The sequence below is a fragment of the Sorex fumeus genome, unplaced genomic scaffold, assembly GCF_029834395.1.
Source record: "Sorex fumeus unplaced genomic scaffold, SorFum_2.1 ptg000054l, whole genome shotgun sequence".
In the NCBI taxonomy this organism is placed as follows: Eukaryota; Metazoa; Chordata; class Mammalia; order Eulipotyphla; family Soricidae; genus Sorex; species Sorex fumeus.
In genome coordinates, this window is record NW_026606111.1 from 2,188,078 (window position 1) to 2,205,435 (window position 17,358).

General features: G+C 62.8%; 1 protein-coding gene across 1 annotated transcript; it reads left to right on the forward strand.

Annotated features, from left to right (window-relative positions):
• Nucleotides 1-279: 279 nt before the first annotated feature.
• On the forward strand, nt 280-5,145 carry CUNH8orf90 (chromosome unknown C8orf90 homolog). Its single transcript, XM_056125406.1, is given in 4 exon segments — nt 280-338; nt 2,377-2,734; nt 2,736-2,881; nt 5,084-5,145. Coding segments are annotated over 4 exon segments (603 nt in total). The 5' UTR covers nt 280-301.
• Nucleotides 5,146-17,358: the final 12,213 nt, after the last annotated feature.

A 17,358-nucleotide genomic window follows, 5' to 3' on the forward strand; every position in this document is an offset into this window, starting at 1 on the left:
GGGAAATGGGGTCAGGATGCTGTCGCCGGACCCTGGGGTGTGTGGGCTCAGGTCAGCACCCGCTGCTGCCTGCAGAGGGTACAGCCGGGGCCACGCCACCCGCATCTCTGCCCCCACCAAACTTGGGTCTGCTTTGGGGGAGATGCCGGGCCTGCTGCTGGGAGGGGCAGGTCACAGCCCGGGCCGTTGCCCCGCCCCCACCCGGCCAAGCCCCGCCCATCTCTTGGCCCCGCCCCTGGGGGTGGAGTTCTCTTCCTCTGGACCTGATTGCCAGGGAAACAGGCCCGTGACCAGGGCAGCCATGGCCTCCCCCGGCTCCAGGGACCCCAGCCCGGCAGGTCAGTGGGGGAGCACCGAGGAAAAGAGTTGGTGGGAGGCGGGGTGCGAGTCCCGGAGAGATGGGCCCCTCCTCCCCTAGGCATCGGAGGTCGCTGGGCACAGGGGGCACAGGGCTGATTCCTCTTCCCTGGGACCCCTGAGCCAGACGCCCCTGAAGAAGGCGCCAGGCCAGGAACCGCCTTTCCCCGCTGTCACCCTCTGCGGGCACCCCGGGAATGCACAGGACCCCCTTCCCACTGCCCCCAGCTGCCCCCCCATGATCTGCCAGGGCCTCGGACTCGGCAGCCTCAAGCCAGAGGGACTGCCTGCCCTTCTGCCCGCCGGGCAACCCCCCCCAACTCCCTCCTCCAACTCCCCTGCATCTGAGTTCCGCAGAGACCGGAAGATGCAACCATATGAAGCCAATGCTTGCTCGGGGTCCGACTCTATCGCATGCCCTGCCAGCCACAGCCCTGCACGCCCTCCTAGCACAGCCCTGTATGCCCAGCTGGCAGCACATACCCCCAGCCGCAGCCCTGCACTCTCCTATCCCTGCCTCTCCTCTACGTGCCTGCCTGCAGACACACACCGGGCACTGCCCTCTCCACCCCTGCCTATTTGCTGAGGCCCCTCATTTCGCCCCTCCCTGACCCACAAATGTGCTGCCACTTCTCTTATCTCTGCATCTCACTTCTCCATGCCCTGGGATCCTGCCTACCTGCCCCAGGCCCTTCACACTTGCTGACTCCCCCTGCCTTGCCTCTGATCAGCTTTGCCATCCCCGCCCCACAGGGCTGCTCCCCGCTCCTGGGACGGGCCTCATGCGCCCCTGTGTGGCTCCATCAAGAGGCCCCTCCTCTCCCTTGCCATAGCCCTGGGGCTCACAAATGCCGTCCATGTCCCCATCTGGGCCGATGGGCCCTCAGAGGCACCCACTCACACTCAGCTAAAGGGGCCCCTTTTCTCAGCCGCTTGGGGGCTCCCTGGGCCTCCCTCTGCGGCCCTCCTGGGGCCTTTGGATGTGCGTGGACCTGAGTTGTCCTCTGCTCCTCCCATCCTGAGTAGGCCCATGGCCTCCACTGCCCTGAAACTTTCCTGGAGTCCGGCCACTGCAGGACCCTGCGGCTTTGGCCTGGCGCTGACCTGTGGCCCCTGGGAGGGAGGCCTGCAGGGAGGAGGTGTCCAGTGGGGAGGTGGGGGGGGGGCACCCGGAGCTGTCCATGGTACCAAGTGCTCTGGTCTCCCTGGCCGAGGTTGGAGAGCCACCCAGGGACGGACAGGCCCCTACAAACTCCATGGATGCTCAGGGCCATCCCAAGCCTGAGGGGGACATGGGGCCTGAGAGATCGGCGGTGCTGGCACTCTGCCCCCAGGGGGTGTCCACCAGGGCTGTCAGGCCCAACCCCAAGCCTGGCACCTAGCAGGGTCCTGGTGGGACCTGTGGGGGTGTGGGTGGGGATGGCGTGAGACGCCTGACAGTGGGGAGAGCTCACTCAGGGGCCTGAGGCAGCCCTGGTGTGGCCACTTCTGTCTCCTCACCCTGAGTCGCCTGGAGGGACTTGCTGGCAGTGGCCTGGGAAGTGGCCACCAGCAGACATATCAGCGCCTCTCCAGGCTGACCCTGACCTCCCGGGGGGGGGGGGGGGGCTGCCCATCGGGTCTGTGTCTGCAGCTGGCCTGTGGCCCGCCCGGAACAGGGCCCCCACCAGGCAGGCTGCCCTAGAGTGCCCCGTCTGTCACTCAGGGCACACGGAGGCACGGGTGCTGGGGACCTGTGTATGTGTGTGTGTTGTAGGGGGGGGTTCTGGTCCAGCGCCCGGTGCCCAGCAAAGTTCCTGGGGGCCCAGCTGGTGCTCAGTACAAGGCCTGTTTCTGGGGGGAGTGGCTGCTAGGGAGGCTCAGCCGGCCCCACACCCGGGCAGGGGCAGCGGACGACTGACCCGCTGTCCTCTGGGCCACGGGGCCTCTGGGCTGTGGGTGGCATCAGGAGCCCCGGGTGCTCACGTCCCCCGGGTGCCGCTTAGCGGGGCTCAAGTCACCGCGCCCCCCGGCCCGCAGGCCCCGCCGCGCCCCCCGAGCCCGCCTTCCCCGACATCTACGGCGGCGACGCGCAGCTGTGGGAGGCGCATTTCCGCGGCATCGGGCGCGCCTACCGCGCGCTGGGCAAGGACGACGACTTCGCCATCCGCGTGCTGACCGAGGACTTCACGCTGCCCTTCCCCTTCGCCTGGCCGCCCGGGCCCGACCCCGCGCGTGGCCCGCTCTTCTACGACCCGCACGACCGCGCGGGCTTCGACTTCCTGCTGCGGGGCCCGGGCGCTGCGCCCCCCGCGCTGCTGCGGCCCCTGCACGCCACGGCGCAGGCCGCCGTGCGCAAGCGGCGCCTGGAGCGCCTGGCGCGAAGCTACGCGCGCGCAGGGTCCGGGCACGGCCTCCTGCTGCTGCCCCCCGGCCCGCCCGCCCGCCCCGCGCCCCCCGAATAAAGCCCCGAGCCCGCCCGGAGACGCCTTGCCCGCTGCCACGCGCCCTGCGCCCTGCTGGGAGTCGGGGGTGGCCGCGGGTGGTAGGGCCCGGGCCGTGGCCGGCCTCGGGGGAGGGGCTGCACCCTCTGCACGTGCTGGGAGCCCACCGGGAGGGGTCCCCGAGACACAGACGCACTCCGATGGGGAGCAGAGGGGTCTCTACTTCTTTGGAGGGGTCCCGGAAACACAGGCACTGCTTCACTGGGGAGCAGAGGGGATCTCTACTTCCCTAGAGGGGGTCCCCGAGAAACAGGCGTGCTCCGATGGGGAGCAGAGGGATCTCTACTTCCTTGGAGGGGGTCCCGAGATACAGGCGCCATTCCGAAGGGGAGAACAGGGGTCCCCACCTCCCAGGAGGGGTCCCTGAGATACAGGCACGCTGATGGGGAGCAGAGGGGTCCTGGACATGTAGGGTGTGGGTTCGTGTCTCAAGTGGGACCGTGTCCCCCAGACTGGCTCCCCTGCTGGCTCTGGGGCAAGGGGGTGCCAGCTGTTCCCCAGCATCCTCCCCCAGAGCCGAGGGCTGCGCCCCTGGTTGGGGCCTGATCACCCCCAGCACCAGCCTCATTCACTGCATTCCACCCGCCTGGGTTCATCAGAGTCCAAAACCGCCACCTGCCCGGGGGGGGGGGGGGGGGGGGGGCAGCTGCTCCGAAGGGACAGGGTCGGCCACCTTTGAGACCTGCTTGGCTGCCCTGGAGTGGCCGCTTGGTCACAGAGCCCAGAGTGCATTTCCAGGACCCGTCCTAGACCTGGGACCTGCTGGGCATGTGTGGGGTCCCCCAGAGGTGGGATCTGAGAGCGGTGAGGAGATGCAACGGGAAGGGGCCCAGGTGGGGGGTCCCCAAGGCACCTCACGCTCCCTCCAGGGGTTCACCCACAACTTCTCAGGCAGCGTGTGACAACCCCACCAGCTCCCTGCCACCCCCACCCCTGCACAGTGCACGTGTTGGTAAGAAACTCCCGAGCACTTGGCCAGTGACCCCGTGGCCAGAGGGACCAAGAATCCCCGAGTTACCTGACAGAGAAGGAAACACGGCAAGAGTAAGGGTAAAGCAAGGTGACAGGCAGGATGCAGACGAAGGCAGAGTGCCGATCTTCCGGAGGGGCCCAGCATGGGGAGGAGGAGCTGATGACCCCCTCTGGCCCCGTTTCCTCGGGTCACTCCTTCCACCCCACTGCCTCATGGAGTCCTCACAGGGGCCCGAAGACATTGGAGAGGAATCTGGCCCCGAGAGGGATGGGGCCTGCGTGGGAACAGGACGCGGGTCCATGTCCCACACAGAGCAGGCCTCTCTGTGGCAGGACTTCAGGTAGAGTTTGATCCAGAAGTCTTGGGTGATGACTAGGTTGGTCAGTGTTTTCTTGAGCCCTTCCCGTGCCCTGGGCGTGGTTGACCTTAATAGTTGTGAGGATAAGACCAGGACCTAGCGGGCCCACAGTGGGCAGAGGAGCCTGGGGCCCATGGCCACCAGGAGGGGCATGCTAGGCCTGGCTGCATGGCTGTATTTCCCGCCACTTAGCAGCAGAGTTCCCAGGGAAGGCAGGTTCAGGCAGGGTCGATAATCTCATTTGTCCCCTGCGTGTCTGCTCAGTGGCATGTCGAGGTGGGAGAGTGGGTGTGTGCTAAGGAGCTGCCCATGACGCTTCCCTTCTCCCTGCCCGAGGAGGCCAGGCCTGTCCCTGTTTGTGTGACCACAGCGAGGGGCATACGCCTTGTTCTGCCTGCTCAGAAGCTCAGTGCTCATGGTGGTGTCCTCCAGGTGCCCATCAGCATGGTCCCGGGCCCTCGGCCTCTGCCCTCGGCCTCCCTGTCTTCTCATCTGCTGCCAGGCTAGAAGGCGGAAACGATGCTGCTGATGTTTCCTCGGGCTTGGGGGATACAGGCTGCCCTTGGCGAGTCGCCGCCTGGCCCGCTGCTCGGAATGATGCTGTTGTCTGCGCAGAGGCCTGGCCGGCTTGGGGCCCTAGCTCTCGGGGTGACTGACCGAGACCACCCTGGCTTTGGGAGACAGCCCACCTCTGCCTGCATTGGGCCTCCTGCACAGAGGGTCCCCCTGCCTGGTCCTCAGCTCCAGTGGGGTGGTTCTGGCGCCGCCTACTGGTGGCCCGGGGCATTGTCGCTCAAGCCCCTGGTCGCCCAAACTGGTGCCCACTGGCAGGATGCAAGGTGACTGCCTCCAGGGTCTGCCCAGGCCCTCAGCTGGGCCTCCACGGAGTCTAGGGGCCACTGCCCTGCCCAGGTCCTGGATCTGGCCTCCCCACCCTCCATGGGGGTCCTGCCTTCCATGGGGAGTCCCCATGAGCCTGGGAGTGGCCTCGCAGCTTCCCCAACCCTTCCTGGAAGTCCCCAGGCGGTGACCTTGCAGGACTCAGCCGCTGCCCAGGCGGGCGAAGGGGGTCTCCTCCTCTGGGGCCCAGCCAGAGCCAGGGCAGGAGTCTAGCACTGGCCCCGAGGCCGGTTCTTGGTCTCACCTGCAGCGTTCCCGCAAACATCACGGCCCTCCTGATGGGGCTGTTGGGAGTGGGCGGCCCCCTCCCTCGTCCCAGGGAGCTGGTTGCACCCCACACACTCGTGCCCTTGGGAGCTGGCTCCCCCCCCCCCCGTGCCCCTGGGAACTGGCTCCACCCTGCCTCCCCCGTGCCCCCGGGAGCTGGCTTCGAGGGGCAGTAAGGATGCTTAATTAATTGCAATTACAATCTTCAGAGGAAGCTGCGAGTTGAAAGTTGTTCCTAATTACTGTGTTATGATGTCGGCCGGCTCCCCAAATTGATCGCGTTGGAATTTTCGACAGAGGATTAATTGAGCCGCCGGAGGACCCACTGGATGTCCCTCCCCTGCTGATAGGCAGGGTCAGCCTGGCGAGGGGATGGCAGTCAGAGGGGGCACCCCTGCTTCCTAAAGGTGGAGAGCCACGGCCACGGCCACAGTCACAATCACAGTCACAGTTACAGCCACGGACATTGCCACACCCATAGTCACGGCCACAGTCACAGTCAGGGCCATAGTCACAGTCACGGCCATGGCCACAGTCACAGTCACAGTCAGGGCCACGGCCACAGTTACAGTCACAGCCACAGTCACAGTCACAGTCAGGGCCACGGCCACAGTTACAGTCACAGTCACAGTCATAGCCACAGCCACGTCCACAGTCACAGTCACGGCCACAGTCACAGTCACGGTCACAGCCACAGCCACAGTCACAGTCACAGTCACGGCCACAGTCACGGTCACAGTCATGGCCACAGCCACAGCCACAGCCACAGCTACAGTCACAGTCACGGCCATGACCACGGCCACAGTCACAGTCACAGTCAGGGCCACGGCCACAGTTACAGTCACAGCCACAGTCATAGCCACGGTCACAGCCATGGCCATGGTCACGGTCACAATTACAGTCATAGCCACAGTCATAGTCACGGCCACGACCACGGCCACAGTCATAGTCAGCATGGCCAAGGGTACAGCCACAGACACAGCCATGCCCGCACCTGGGCTGAGCGTCTTCTCTTGGACCTGCGGCTGGGCCGGGACTGGTCTGTGTGCTGAGGCCCCGTGACCCTGGCCGCAGGGGTGACATGGCCTGGCCAGAGCGCCCGTCCGGGGAGCCTCGCAGTGCCAGCAGCCCGTCGCGCGCACAGAGCCAGGTCACCTGGCCCACCATGTGTGTCTGTTCCTTTCCCGGCCGCATGGGACCCCATAGGCTGGTCTAAGCAGACATAGGGCAGCCCCATTGGCCAGAGCCGGATCCCCTGCCTGCCGCCTGGCCCTGCCACAGGCCGTGCAGATGCAGCCCTGTGCCTGGTTGAGAGGCTCCGAGCCTTGGTTTCCCCACCTGTGAGTTTCTGAGGAGAGAGAGAAGGAGGGAGGGTGCAGGCCTGTGCCACGGATGGGGCCCCGACATGGCCGAGGAGCAGCCCCTGGTTCTGTTGGGCATGGCGCCCCTGCGGTCAGCAGAGCAGCAGCTGCCTTGGGGCTGGGTGGGTGTGACCCTCAGCAGGCAGGCGAGCAGACCCCAGGCACCCCTCTCAGCGGCTTGGAGCGGGTCTTGGACAGAAAACAGGTCGAGGTGAGGGGGGCAGCCGGGAGAAGGGACCCAAGGCAGCAGTGGGGTGCGGGTGGGCCTGAGAGACCAGGCGTGGACCCAGGGGCTTGGCTGGCCACTGGCACTGGGGCGGGGAAGCCAGTCACTGGCCCCAGGATGCGGGGTCTGGTGCACAGAGCAGCAGCCTCATGTCTGTCTTGGGGACAGCGGCTGGTCAGGCCGGGCGGCGGGTGATGGAGAGCTGGGGGAGGGTTGGGGGCGGGAGGGCAGTGAGGACCCCAGGTGGCCGGTGCGGGCATCGGGCTCCAGGGCCTCAGTTCTCCGGGGAATGGGCCATGGGTGCTCCCCCCTAACACCGCGGGCTTCTCGGCGGGGCGCCCACCTGGCAGGAGGCCGGTTTCGGGGCTCAGGTCGGGCTGCTGCCAAGTGCTCCCCTGGCCCTTTAATTACGAAACGCTAACGAGCCCTGAAATTCAATTAAGAACAGGCGCCAGCGACTCCCGAGCCGGGCCGGGCGGGCGTCGAGCTGTTGCTGTAGAGGTGTCTGGGGAGAAGCATGGCAGTGAAGGGCAGAGCGTGCCTGACACACCCCCGTTCTGGTGGGGAAACTGAGGCACGGCCCATGACAGGCCGAGGGCCCTGGCAGACCGTGGGCTTCCCTGCGCTGAGACACTGGCCCCCTGCCCCCGTCCGGTGTGGCGTGGGGGTTGGGCACAGCCGCCCACGCAGGACCTGGGTGCCGATTCTCCAGGCGGCAGTAGGGGAGGGAGACCCCCGCTCAGCCCTGACCCCAGCCAGCCTGGAGCTGGGCCAGAGCCCGGACCAAGTGCCAAGGAGCTCCCGCCCCCCTGAAACGCACTTTGTTGGGAATCCATGAATATGCGATTGTGAATCTGTGGCCCACCTCCCCGGCTTCTCGGCTGCGCATTAATCACCGCTAATTGCCGCCAGCCTTCGCGTCAAGAGCCTTTATTCCCGGGCAGGAGGGGGCTGAGGGATGCTCCTTTCAGGAACCCCGGCTCCGCCACCCGCCTCCAGGGGCTCGAGGCCACATGACAGGTGTGTGTGTGTGTGTGTGTGTGTGTGTGTGTGTGTGTGTGTGTGTGATTGGGGGGGGGACAGAGGCCTTGGCCCAGTAGTCAGGGAACATCCGAAGCGCACCCGTCACCTTCACGCCTCTCCCGAGCTGTTGTGAGTTTCCTTGAAACCGAGGCGCTTTTTTCTCTTTCCTTTTTTTGGCAACAACAGCTGGGAATAAGTTGACACTTTCTAAAAACTGCTACTTAGGCCTGTGAAGGGGGTGGGGTGGTGGGGGGGGACCCCCGCCCTCTGGTGCCAGCTCACAGCGCTCATTCTGGCCCGGGTCCGAGGGCATCTGCCGTGGAGAGGGAGGTGTCAGTGGGGGCCTTGGAGGGGCTCAGTGTGGGGTCCCCAGGGTGAGGGCAGAGAGGGCTGGTGTGCTCCTGGCATGGCCCTGTCCTGGGTCAGTGGGTAACTGGTCATGTAAGCTGGCACACACATCAACACATGTATGTAACCCTACACACCAGCAGACACATCAGAATACAGATCCATCAGCACATGTAAGGTTCAGCATGTATAAGCCAACACACACATCAGCACACATATCAAACTGTGCCGTCTGACCAGCTTGTGACCAGCACAGATCTACACACACACACACACACACACACACACACGGGCTGAGCCTCCCCCCGTTGGATCTAGTGTCCCAGCTGCACACAAAGGAGTAGATGAGCCGGTGGGGCAGCGGTGGCAGGTGTGCAATGACCCACCCACTGTACATGTGTGCAGATGGGCCTCTGCATGTGTGCTAGTGTGTAGGCTGGTCTGTGAGAACCTGTGTGCTAGCATGCAGCACAGGCGAGCTAGTGTGTGGGCTTGTCTGTGTGAGCACATTCATATGCTAGTGTGTAAGGTGGTCTATGTGGTCACACACGTGTGCTAGTGTGAGGTTAGTCAGCATATGTACCACCGTGCTTGTGGGCTGCTCTCTCTTCACATGTGTGTGCAAGCGTGCACACCAGCCTGTGTATGCTTTCTGTATGCACACACCAGTGTGCCGACTATCCCGTGTGTGCTGTCTGCATGCACATGTGTGTGCAAGTGTGCAGACTGGTCTTTGTGTGTGTTCTCTGCATGCACATGCATGTTGGAGTGTGCAGACCATTCCGTGTGTGCTCTCCGCACATGTGTGTTTGAGTATGTTGACTGGCCCATGTGTGCTCTCTGCGTCCACATGCATGTTTGAGTATGTTGATCAGCCCATGTGTGCTCTTTGCGTGCACATGTGTGTTTGAGTGTGCAGGCCGGGTCGTGTGTGCTCTCTGCATGCTCACACAGCGCATAGGGCAGTGCAAATGCCCCTGAGCTCCCGTCAGTGGTCAGGGATGTGGGATTTTAGGCCCTTTGCTGGTGAGGAAACTGAGGCTGAGATTCAGGTGGGCCACTCTGAGGAGACGGTCTGGCTTCGCATGTGGTCTTGGCCTCTCCTGGCCCAGGGAAGGCTGCACCGCCCACCCCGCCTTCCCCATGGCTCCCCCTCCCTGGCTGTGGCCTCTGGGTCCTGCCACTCGCCTGGGCTCACAGCAGGGGCCTCGCATCTCCCTCCACTGCACCGCCAGTCACAGATGGTCTCCTGATGGTAGTGCCTCACATGCACCCCTCCTCCGAGAAGCCTTCCTGGATCTGCCAAGCCCAGCTGGGGTCTCGGGGCCTGTTCCTGAGGCTCCTGTCTCTGAGCAGCTGCCCTTCCTGTACTGTCTGCCCTGTGCGGAGCTCGCTTGCCTGCGGCTTGGGCCCGTGGCTCCTTAACTGGGAAGGGAGAGCTGAGGCCCAGTGGCCATGTGGGACTGCCCCATCCATGCTGGACATCACTGCGGGGGCAGTCAGCCTTCGGTTGTGGCTGGCTGCAGGGTCCTGGCTGCGCTGTCACCTGACGGGGTTTTAGTGAGGTGGCGGCTGAGCCGGGAGCGCGGCTGATGGTGGCCTTCCCTCGGTGGGTGCTCAGCCCTGGCCTGGGGCATGTGGGGGTCTCCCCAGGGGCAGAGGCTGTGACTGGGACAGGGCGCACCCTCACTTGGTCCTGCCTGGGCCCCTCGGAAGGCTGCAGTCACCCTGGCCCCTTGCTGGGGAACTGCAGCCAGCCAGGAGCGGGGCGTTGCTCGGGGCCTGTGACTTCTGCCAGCCCAGCCAGGCCTCACCATCCTTCCCCTTTTCCAGGGACTTGGGGATGCAGCATTCCAGCCCCAGCGCCAGAGTCCGGCCCTCCCACCGCCCCTTCCTGCCGGCCTCTGTCCCCTCCCCATGGGGAGGCGGCTGTGGGGTGTGAGATTGGCGCCTGGGACCCTGGGACCGGGGTGGGAGGGGGCCCTGCTGGGAATTCCGGCCGCCGGCAGTGCTGGGCCGCCTCCGCCAAGGGCCAGATGGTGTTTGGGGCGTCTTAATAGGAGCGATTTGCAGTGTTGCTGCCACAAAATAATCCTGCTTAGTGAGCGAGCGCACGTCGGCAGCGAGTCAAGGCGCTCGGATGTTTTAAATATTATGTACGTCGTGTTCGTGTTAACAAACCTGATTTTTAATTACACCTTCCCCACTGCCTGGCTCGGACGAGGAGAGGGCTGGAAGAAGCGATGTTAGGGACGGCTGGTGGCTGGGAGCCCGGCCTGGCGCCACTGACAGTGCTTCCCCAGCCTGGCCACACCCTGACCCCACCTGGGATGGACCGTGAGTCTTGGCCTGGCCCTGGGCCAGCCCCTGGAACCCAGCACAGACCAGGCCCTGGTGCGGGACCTCCAGCCTCTGTGCTGGCCACCCAGTGGGCACCGAGCCCCAGGGTTCAGAGGAAGCTCTGCTGCCTGATGCCATGCATGGTGCCGTCTCCTGGCTGCGTCCCCGAGGGTCCCTCAGCGCTCTTGGGCTGTTGGTGGCCCGATGGGCGCCTGTGTGGTCATGTGTGCGCCCTTTGCCCATGCACATAGCAGGGTGGGAGGTGGGCGGGTTCCTGCCCATGGGCACTGCCCCTAGGAGGGCAGCTGGGGAGGCAGTTGGGCTGGCGGGCCAAGGCCCTGCGGCCAGTGCCGGGGGGCCGGGTTTGAGCAGGGAGGCAGAGACCCCTGGGAGGTGGGAACAGCCCCTTTCTCATGCTGGAGGGAGCCTGTCTGCAGGGCCCCCTCTTGCTCTCCAGCCCTCTCAGACCCTCACTCTGCTGCCACCCCATCGCTCCCCCAAGACCACAGGAAGCCGGAAGTGCTGGCTCAGCGCAAATCAACTGGATGTTTGCACGAGACACTGCTGCCCCCAGCACCACACACTCACACACTTGCATGCGCTACACACACTCACACATGAACACATGCCCACACACATGCCCACACACACTTGCACACACCCACCCACACTTGTACAGTGCCACACCCACACTTGCACATATGCCACATTCACACTCACACACATGCGCCACACACTCACACACCCATATATGCCACACACAGGCACACTCGCACACTCACACACCCACACTCGCACACGTGCCACACACTCGCATACCCACACTCGCACACATGCCCACACACATGCCCACAGACACACTTGCACACACCTACACTTGCACATGTGCCACACACACTCACACACATACTCACACACACAAGCCCACACTCACACTTGCACACACCCACACCCACACATGCGCCACAAACACACTTGCACACACCCGCACATGTGCCACACACACCCATACACGCCACAAATACACGCACACTTGCACACTAGCACACACCCACGCCCACACTCACCACACACTCACACACCCACACTTGCACACGCGCCACACTCACCCTCGCACACATGCCTACCACACATCCACACACACTTGCACACACCCACACTCGCACATGCGCCACACACACTCACATACATTCATACTCACACACACACCCACACATGCCCACACACACTCATGCCCACTCATGCCCACGCACACTCGCACACATGCAGGCATGCACACACACCACACATGCACAATGCACACAAACATTGGCACACCTCCACACATGCAATACATACGTCCATACTCACACACATCAGCACTCTCTCTCTCTCTCTCACACACACACACACACCTGCCCTGACACCAGCCTGAGAAGGTGTCTCCCACTCCAGGGCGTGGGAGTTTGCGGGAGCTGCCCCAGGAACGACAGCCTCACCCCACCTCATCCAGGGGTTCCCCAAGGCCCATCTTTCAAGAGAGGAAACTGGCTTGAGGGGCCTGTGCTGGCTTGCCTGCTGCCTGCCTCCCCCCTCAAAACCCCCCCTGGCTCTCCACGCCGACCCCCACGGAGCTCATTTCTCAGGGTGCCCATCGGGAGCCCCGGCTGTCGCTGTTGTCATGGAAACCACTTCCTCCAGCCTCTCACTGCTGCCCAGGCGGCGGGTCGAGAGTGGACGCAGGGTGGGGACTGGGGGGAGGGGGCTGGAAGCAGGAGGGGTGGGGGCTCACCCAGAGAAGTGACACATGTCCGTGGCTGGTGGCCTGCGGGGACACTTCCCTTCCAGAGCTGTGGCTGCTTGGGGGACCTTGGGGCAGGGGCCAGGCCAGCATGGGGCCACACATGAGCCCTGTCCTCAGCTGGGCCGGTGGGGCTGTTGGGGTGGACAGAGGAGGGGCAGTGCCTGCAGATACTCAGGGGGGCTGGGTCCAATAGGGGAGCGACCCCTGAGAGGGGACCCTAGACTCCTCAGTCACGCCTAACAGTGTCCTCTGCTCCTGTCCACCCTGCAGCCAGGCTGCCAGCATGACCCCTTGCATCTTTGACTCGATGAGTGGCTGGGCTTGGCCATGGGGGGGCAGGTGGCCCCCTCCAGACCTGACCCCCAGCTCCCAGCTCCAGCGGGGAGGGCCCTGGCACCCCTCCTGTCTGCTGCCTCTCAGCTGGGCTTGCCAGACTTGGTGCCACTCGGGATCCAGGCTCCGCCCGCCCCTGGCACTGAGGGCAGGGCCATGTGCCCGCGCAGCGCTGCTGGAATGTTTGCTCTCAGCAGGAGCATATGGCAAGGAGCAGCCTGGCACCCAGGAGCGTGTGCTGCTGCCAAGGGCTCCGGGGGCTGGGCCGGGCATGGCTCCGGGGAGTCGCTCATGCCCCTAGCACTGGCATGGACAGGGCAGATTGGAGCTGCCCGAGGTACCTGCCATGTGCAGACTCTGCCTCCATCTCCCCAGGCCCCTTTCCTGGGTCAGGGACCCTGGAGAGTCCGAGTGACAGGCAGGTTGCACAGAAGGGACGAGGGTCTGGGCCTGATGACAGAAGCACCTGCTTTGCCAGCCTGAGCCTGGAGTTGGACCCCCAGTGCCCTGCCAGAGTCAGCTGGACCCCAGCTCAGCCTCAGTGCCTGATCACCCACTTGTGACACCCAGAGAGCAGTGGGCATGAGTGTGCAGGCACCATGCCCACGTGTGACCACCCAGCGAGCACTATGGGGGAGTGTGTGGGCAGCACACCCAGGTGCGTGCGACTTCTGGGCTCTGAAATGATAGTAAGAGGAGCAACAGCAGAGGGACACGGGTGGGGACAATGACAGGTCCCACAGGGGCTCTGTCGCCTGGTCTCAGGCAGGACTGAAGCACAACAGACCCAGACACCCACCTGCCCTGTCCCTCTACACACCGCCACATGCCAGCGTCAATTCATCATATACCCATTAGCACAGCCATGCATTCATCAATGGATCACACTAAAACCTACCCACCAGACCCCTTCCACTCACCCATCCATCCATCCATCCATACATCCATCCTCCATCCATGGACCCATCCACCCATCCACCCATCCATCCATCCATCCATCCATCCATCCACCTATCCACCCATCTACGCACCCACCCACCCATACATTCATCTCTCCATCCATTCACCCATCCATCCACCCATCCATTCATCCACCCACCCATCCATCCATCCATCCACCCTTCTACCCATCCACCCAACCACCCATCCAGCCATCCATCCGTCCATCCATCCATCCACCCACCCACCCATCCACCCATCTACCATCCACCTGTCCACTCACCTATCTGTCCATCGACCTATCATCCACCCATCCATCCATCCATCCATCCATCCATCCATCCATCCACCCATCCACCCATCTACCCATACACCTGTCCACCCATCTACCCATCCACCCGTCCACCCACCCATCTGTCTATCCATCCATCCACCATCCATCCATTCCATCCACCCATCTACCCACCCACCCATCCATCCATCCGTCTATCCATCTGTCCATCCATCCATCCATCCACCCATCTATCTATACTCCACCTACCCATCAGCTTACCAGCCCAACTATCTTCCATCACCCACCTACCCACCCACATATCCATCCATCCATCCATCCATCCATCCATCCATCCACCCACCCATCCACCCATCTACCCATACACCTGGCCACCCATCTACCCATCCACCCGTCCACCCACCCATCTGTCTATCCATCCATCCACCATCCATCCATCCACCCATCTACCCACCCATCCATCCATCCATCCATCCATCCATCCACCCACCCACCTATCCATCCATCCACCCACCCACCCACCTATCCATCCACCCATCCATCCATCCATCCATCCATCCACCCACCCATCCATCCATCTACCCATCCACCTATCCACCCATCTATCCATACTCCACCTACCCACCAGTCCAACTATCTTCCACCGCCCACTCACCCTCCCACATATCCATCCACCCATCCACTCACCTACCCAAGTACTCATGTGCATGTGTCCATCCATCCACCCACCTGTCCACCCACCAAACCACCCACTCCCCCCCATGACTGGACTGGGCTCTGAACTTTCACTTTCAGTGGCTCCTGTAACCCTCTGCCAGGTCCAGGGAGACTGTGGGCTCAGTATCCTCCTTAGTGACACCAAGGGGCTTGAGGGTAGCAAGTGTCTCCATTGAAAGTCACTCCTGAGTCTGGAGCCCCTGTGCAGGCCTTGCCCAATGTCTCAGCCCAGATGCAGTTTTGCCTCGTCCTCCTGCCCGTCCTCAGCCCATCGCCCCATCAGCCTCCTGCTGCTCCCATCCCGGAAGTCCTCCCACTACTCGGGTTCCAGGAGGGTCAACACTGAGGGATTCCCTGGGCCCCCCACTCGCTAGCTCAGGGAGGTGATGCTGAGGCTATGACTCATCAGGGGCTCGGTACCTCAGTTTCCCCATGTGTGGGTGGTGGAGTGGCCTGGTCCTAGGCCCTGGGGAGAGATGTGCGGCTGTGGTCCAGAAGTCCCAGCAGGGGTCTGGGTGTTGGCAGTGGCTTCTGGAAGGATGCAGGCTCCCCTGGGCACCACACCTGAGTCCAGGGAGCAGAGGTGAGGGACCCTCAGCCGCTGCTCAGGCTCCCCAGGGAGGACTCTGCACCCCTCCAGGCCTCCTAAGCCGGCTCAGCATTGGGCAGCTCCTAGTGTGTGTCCGGGGGACCACAGCCCCAGAGATGGGGTCCACGCCCCTTTCCAGCCTCCACGGGGGGTCCTGAGTGGAGACGGGTTGGGAAGACCCCAGCTGCCAGCAGTCTCTGTGGGCCCTGCAGGGCACTCCTGGCTCCAGGGGCTGTGGGAGCCCCCATCCTGCCTGTCCACTCCCCCACGTACACGCAGCACATGCACACGGCACACACACATACATTGACACACATGCACACAATCCAGTCTCCCCCATGCACAGACAACACACACCCTAACACATAATGACACATGTGCACACAATCCACTCTCCCCCATGCACACACAACACACATAATGACACACAATGACACATGTGCACACAATCCACTCCCCCATGCACACACAACACACACAGTGACACACGTGTGCACAATCCACTCTCCCCCAGACACATACTGCACACATCCTAACACACATATACAATAAAATTTGCACACAATCCACTCTCTATCATGCACCTGCAGCTCACTCTATCATACATGCAGTGACACATGTGCAGACACACACTCTCCCCCCAACATAGCACACTCTAATACATATACATACACAATGATGCATATGCACACACATTTATGCTCCCTAAGCAGTGCAACAGCATTCCAACACATACATGCAGTAACACACATGTACACGCATCCACTCTCCCCCATGCAGCAGCACTATCATAGACACACAGTGATACACGTGTACACAATCCACTCTCATCAATGCAACACATACTAACAATAATGAAATAGCGTGCGCACACATTCATGCTCCCCACATACAACACATGCTCTAACATACATGCAGTGACACGTGTACACTCTCCCACTCCCCCTAAGCGATGCAACGCACACACCTAGCACACAGTGACACCTGTGCATACAGACTCATGTTCCCACACATGCAAGACCCACGCTACACACAATGACCACATTCATTCTTCCCCTGCATACGACACACACACTTTAACACACGCACAACTAATGTGCACACACATTTATTCTCCCCATGCAATACAATACACATACTCTATCACACCACACCACAGATGCACACACATCCACACCCGTCCCCACACACATGTGATGCACTCCCCAGTTACACCCAGTGACACGTGTGCACACCCCCTGACATGCAGTGACATGCGCCCACATCATCGCAATGACTGTTGGCCACCTGGATGCCTGCACGGTCCCGCTAGGCACACGCGCCGGCCCCATTGTCGCCTGGGCCTGCCAGCAGCCACCTGACCTGGGGTTGATGGTGGGCCGGCCCCGTGGCAGGCCACCCCCCCGGGATTCCTGCGAGGGATTTCTGGGGCTCACAGTGCTCTGGGCCCGGCCTTCCTGCTCCCTGTGACTCGGGCCCTGGGTCTCCCGTCTCTGGGGGCCCAACAGCACCTCACTGGCTGGCCGGGGAGCCGCAGCCCCTCCCGGGGGCCAGGCCCCACTCTGTGCCATGGGCTGGGTGCTGCCTCTGTACCCTTTATGCATGTGGCCCGGCAGCGACTGCAGGGATATGAGGAGACCTGAAGTCAGAAGGAAAAATTAGTTACCTGTTCCTCCCTTCGTAGCCTGGTCACACGCTCTGGGAGACCCTCTCCAGGGGGTCCTGAGAAACTACGACTGCCCCCTCCTTGGTAGAGGGAGGTGTTGCCCGGGGCGGGGCGGGGAGCACTGTGAGGGGCAGCCTGGAGGAGCCCAGGACAGGTGGCGGGGGGGGGGGGTCACCCAGATGCACCCGGCCTGGGCGCCTCTTGCCCTGTGCAGGTTCTAAGGCCTCGTGAGGGTCTTGAAGAGCGGCAGGTGGGTAATGGCCAATGAGAGCTGCTTGGGCATTTGGCACATTTTCGGGGCGAGTGGCGTGTGGGGTTCATTGTGGCTGCAGGGAACATGAAGAGGAGCAGGGCCGGGAGCTGGCGGAAGGACGAGATGGCACCACACAGCAGGGAGGGGGCG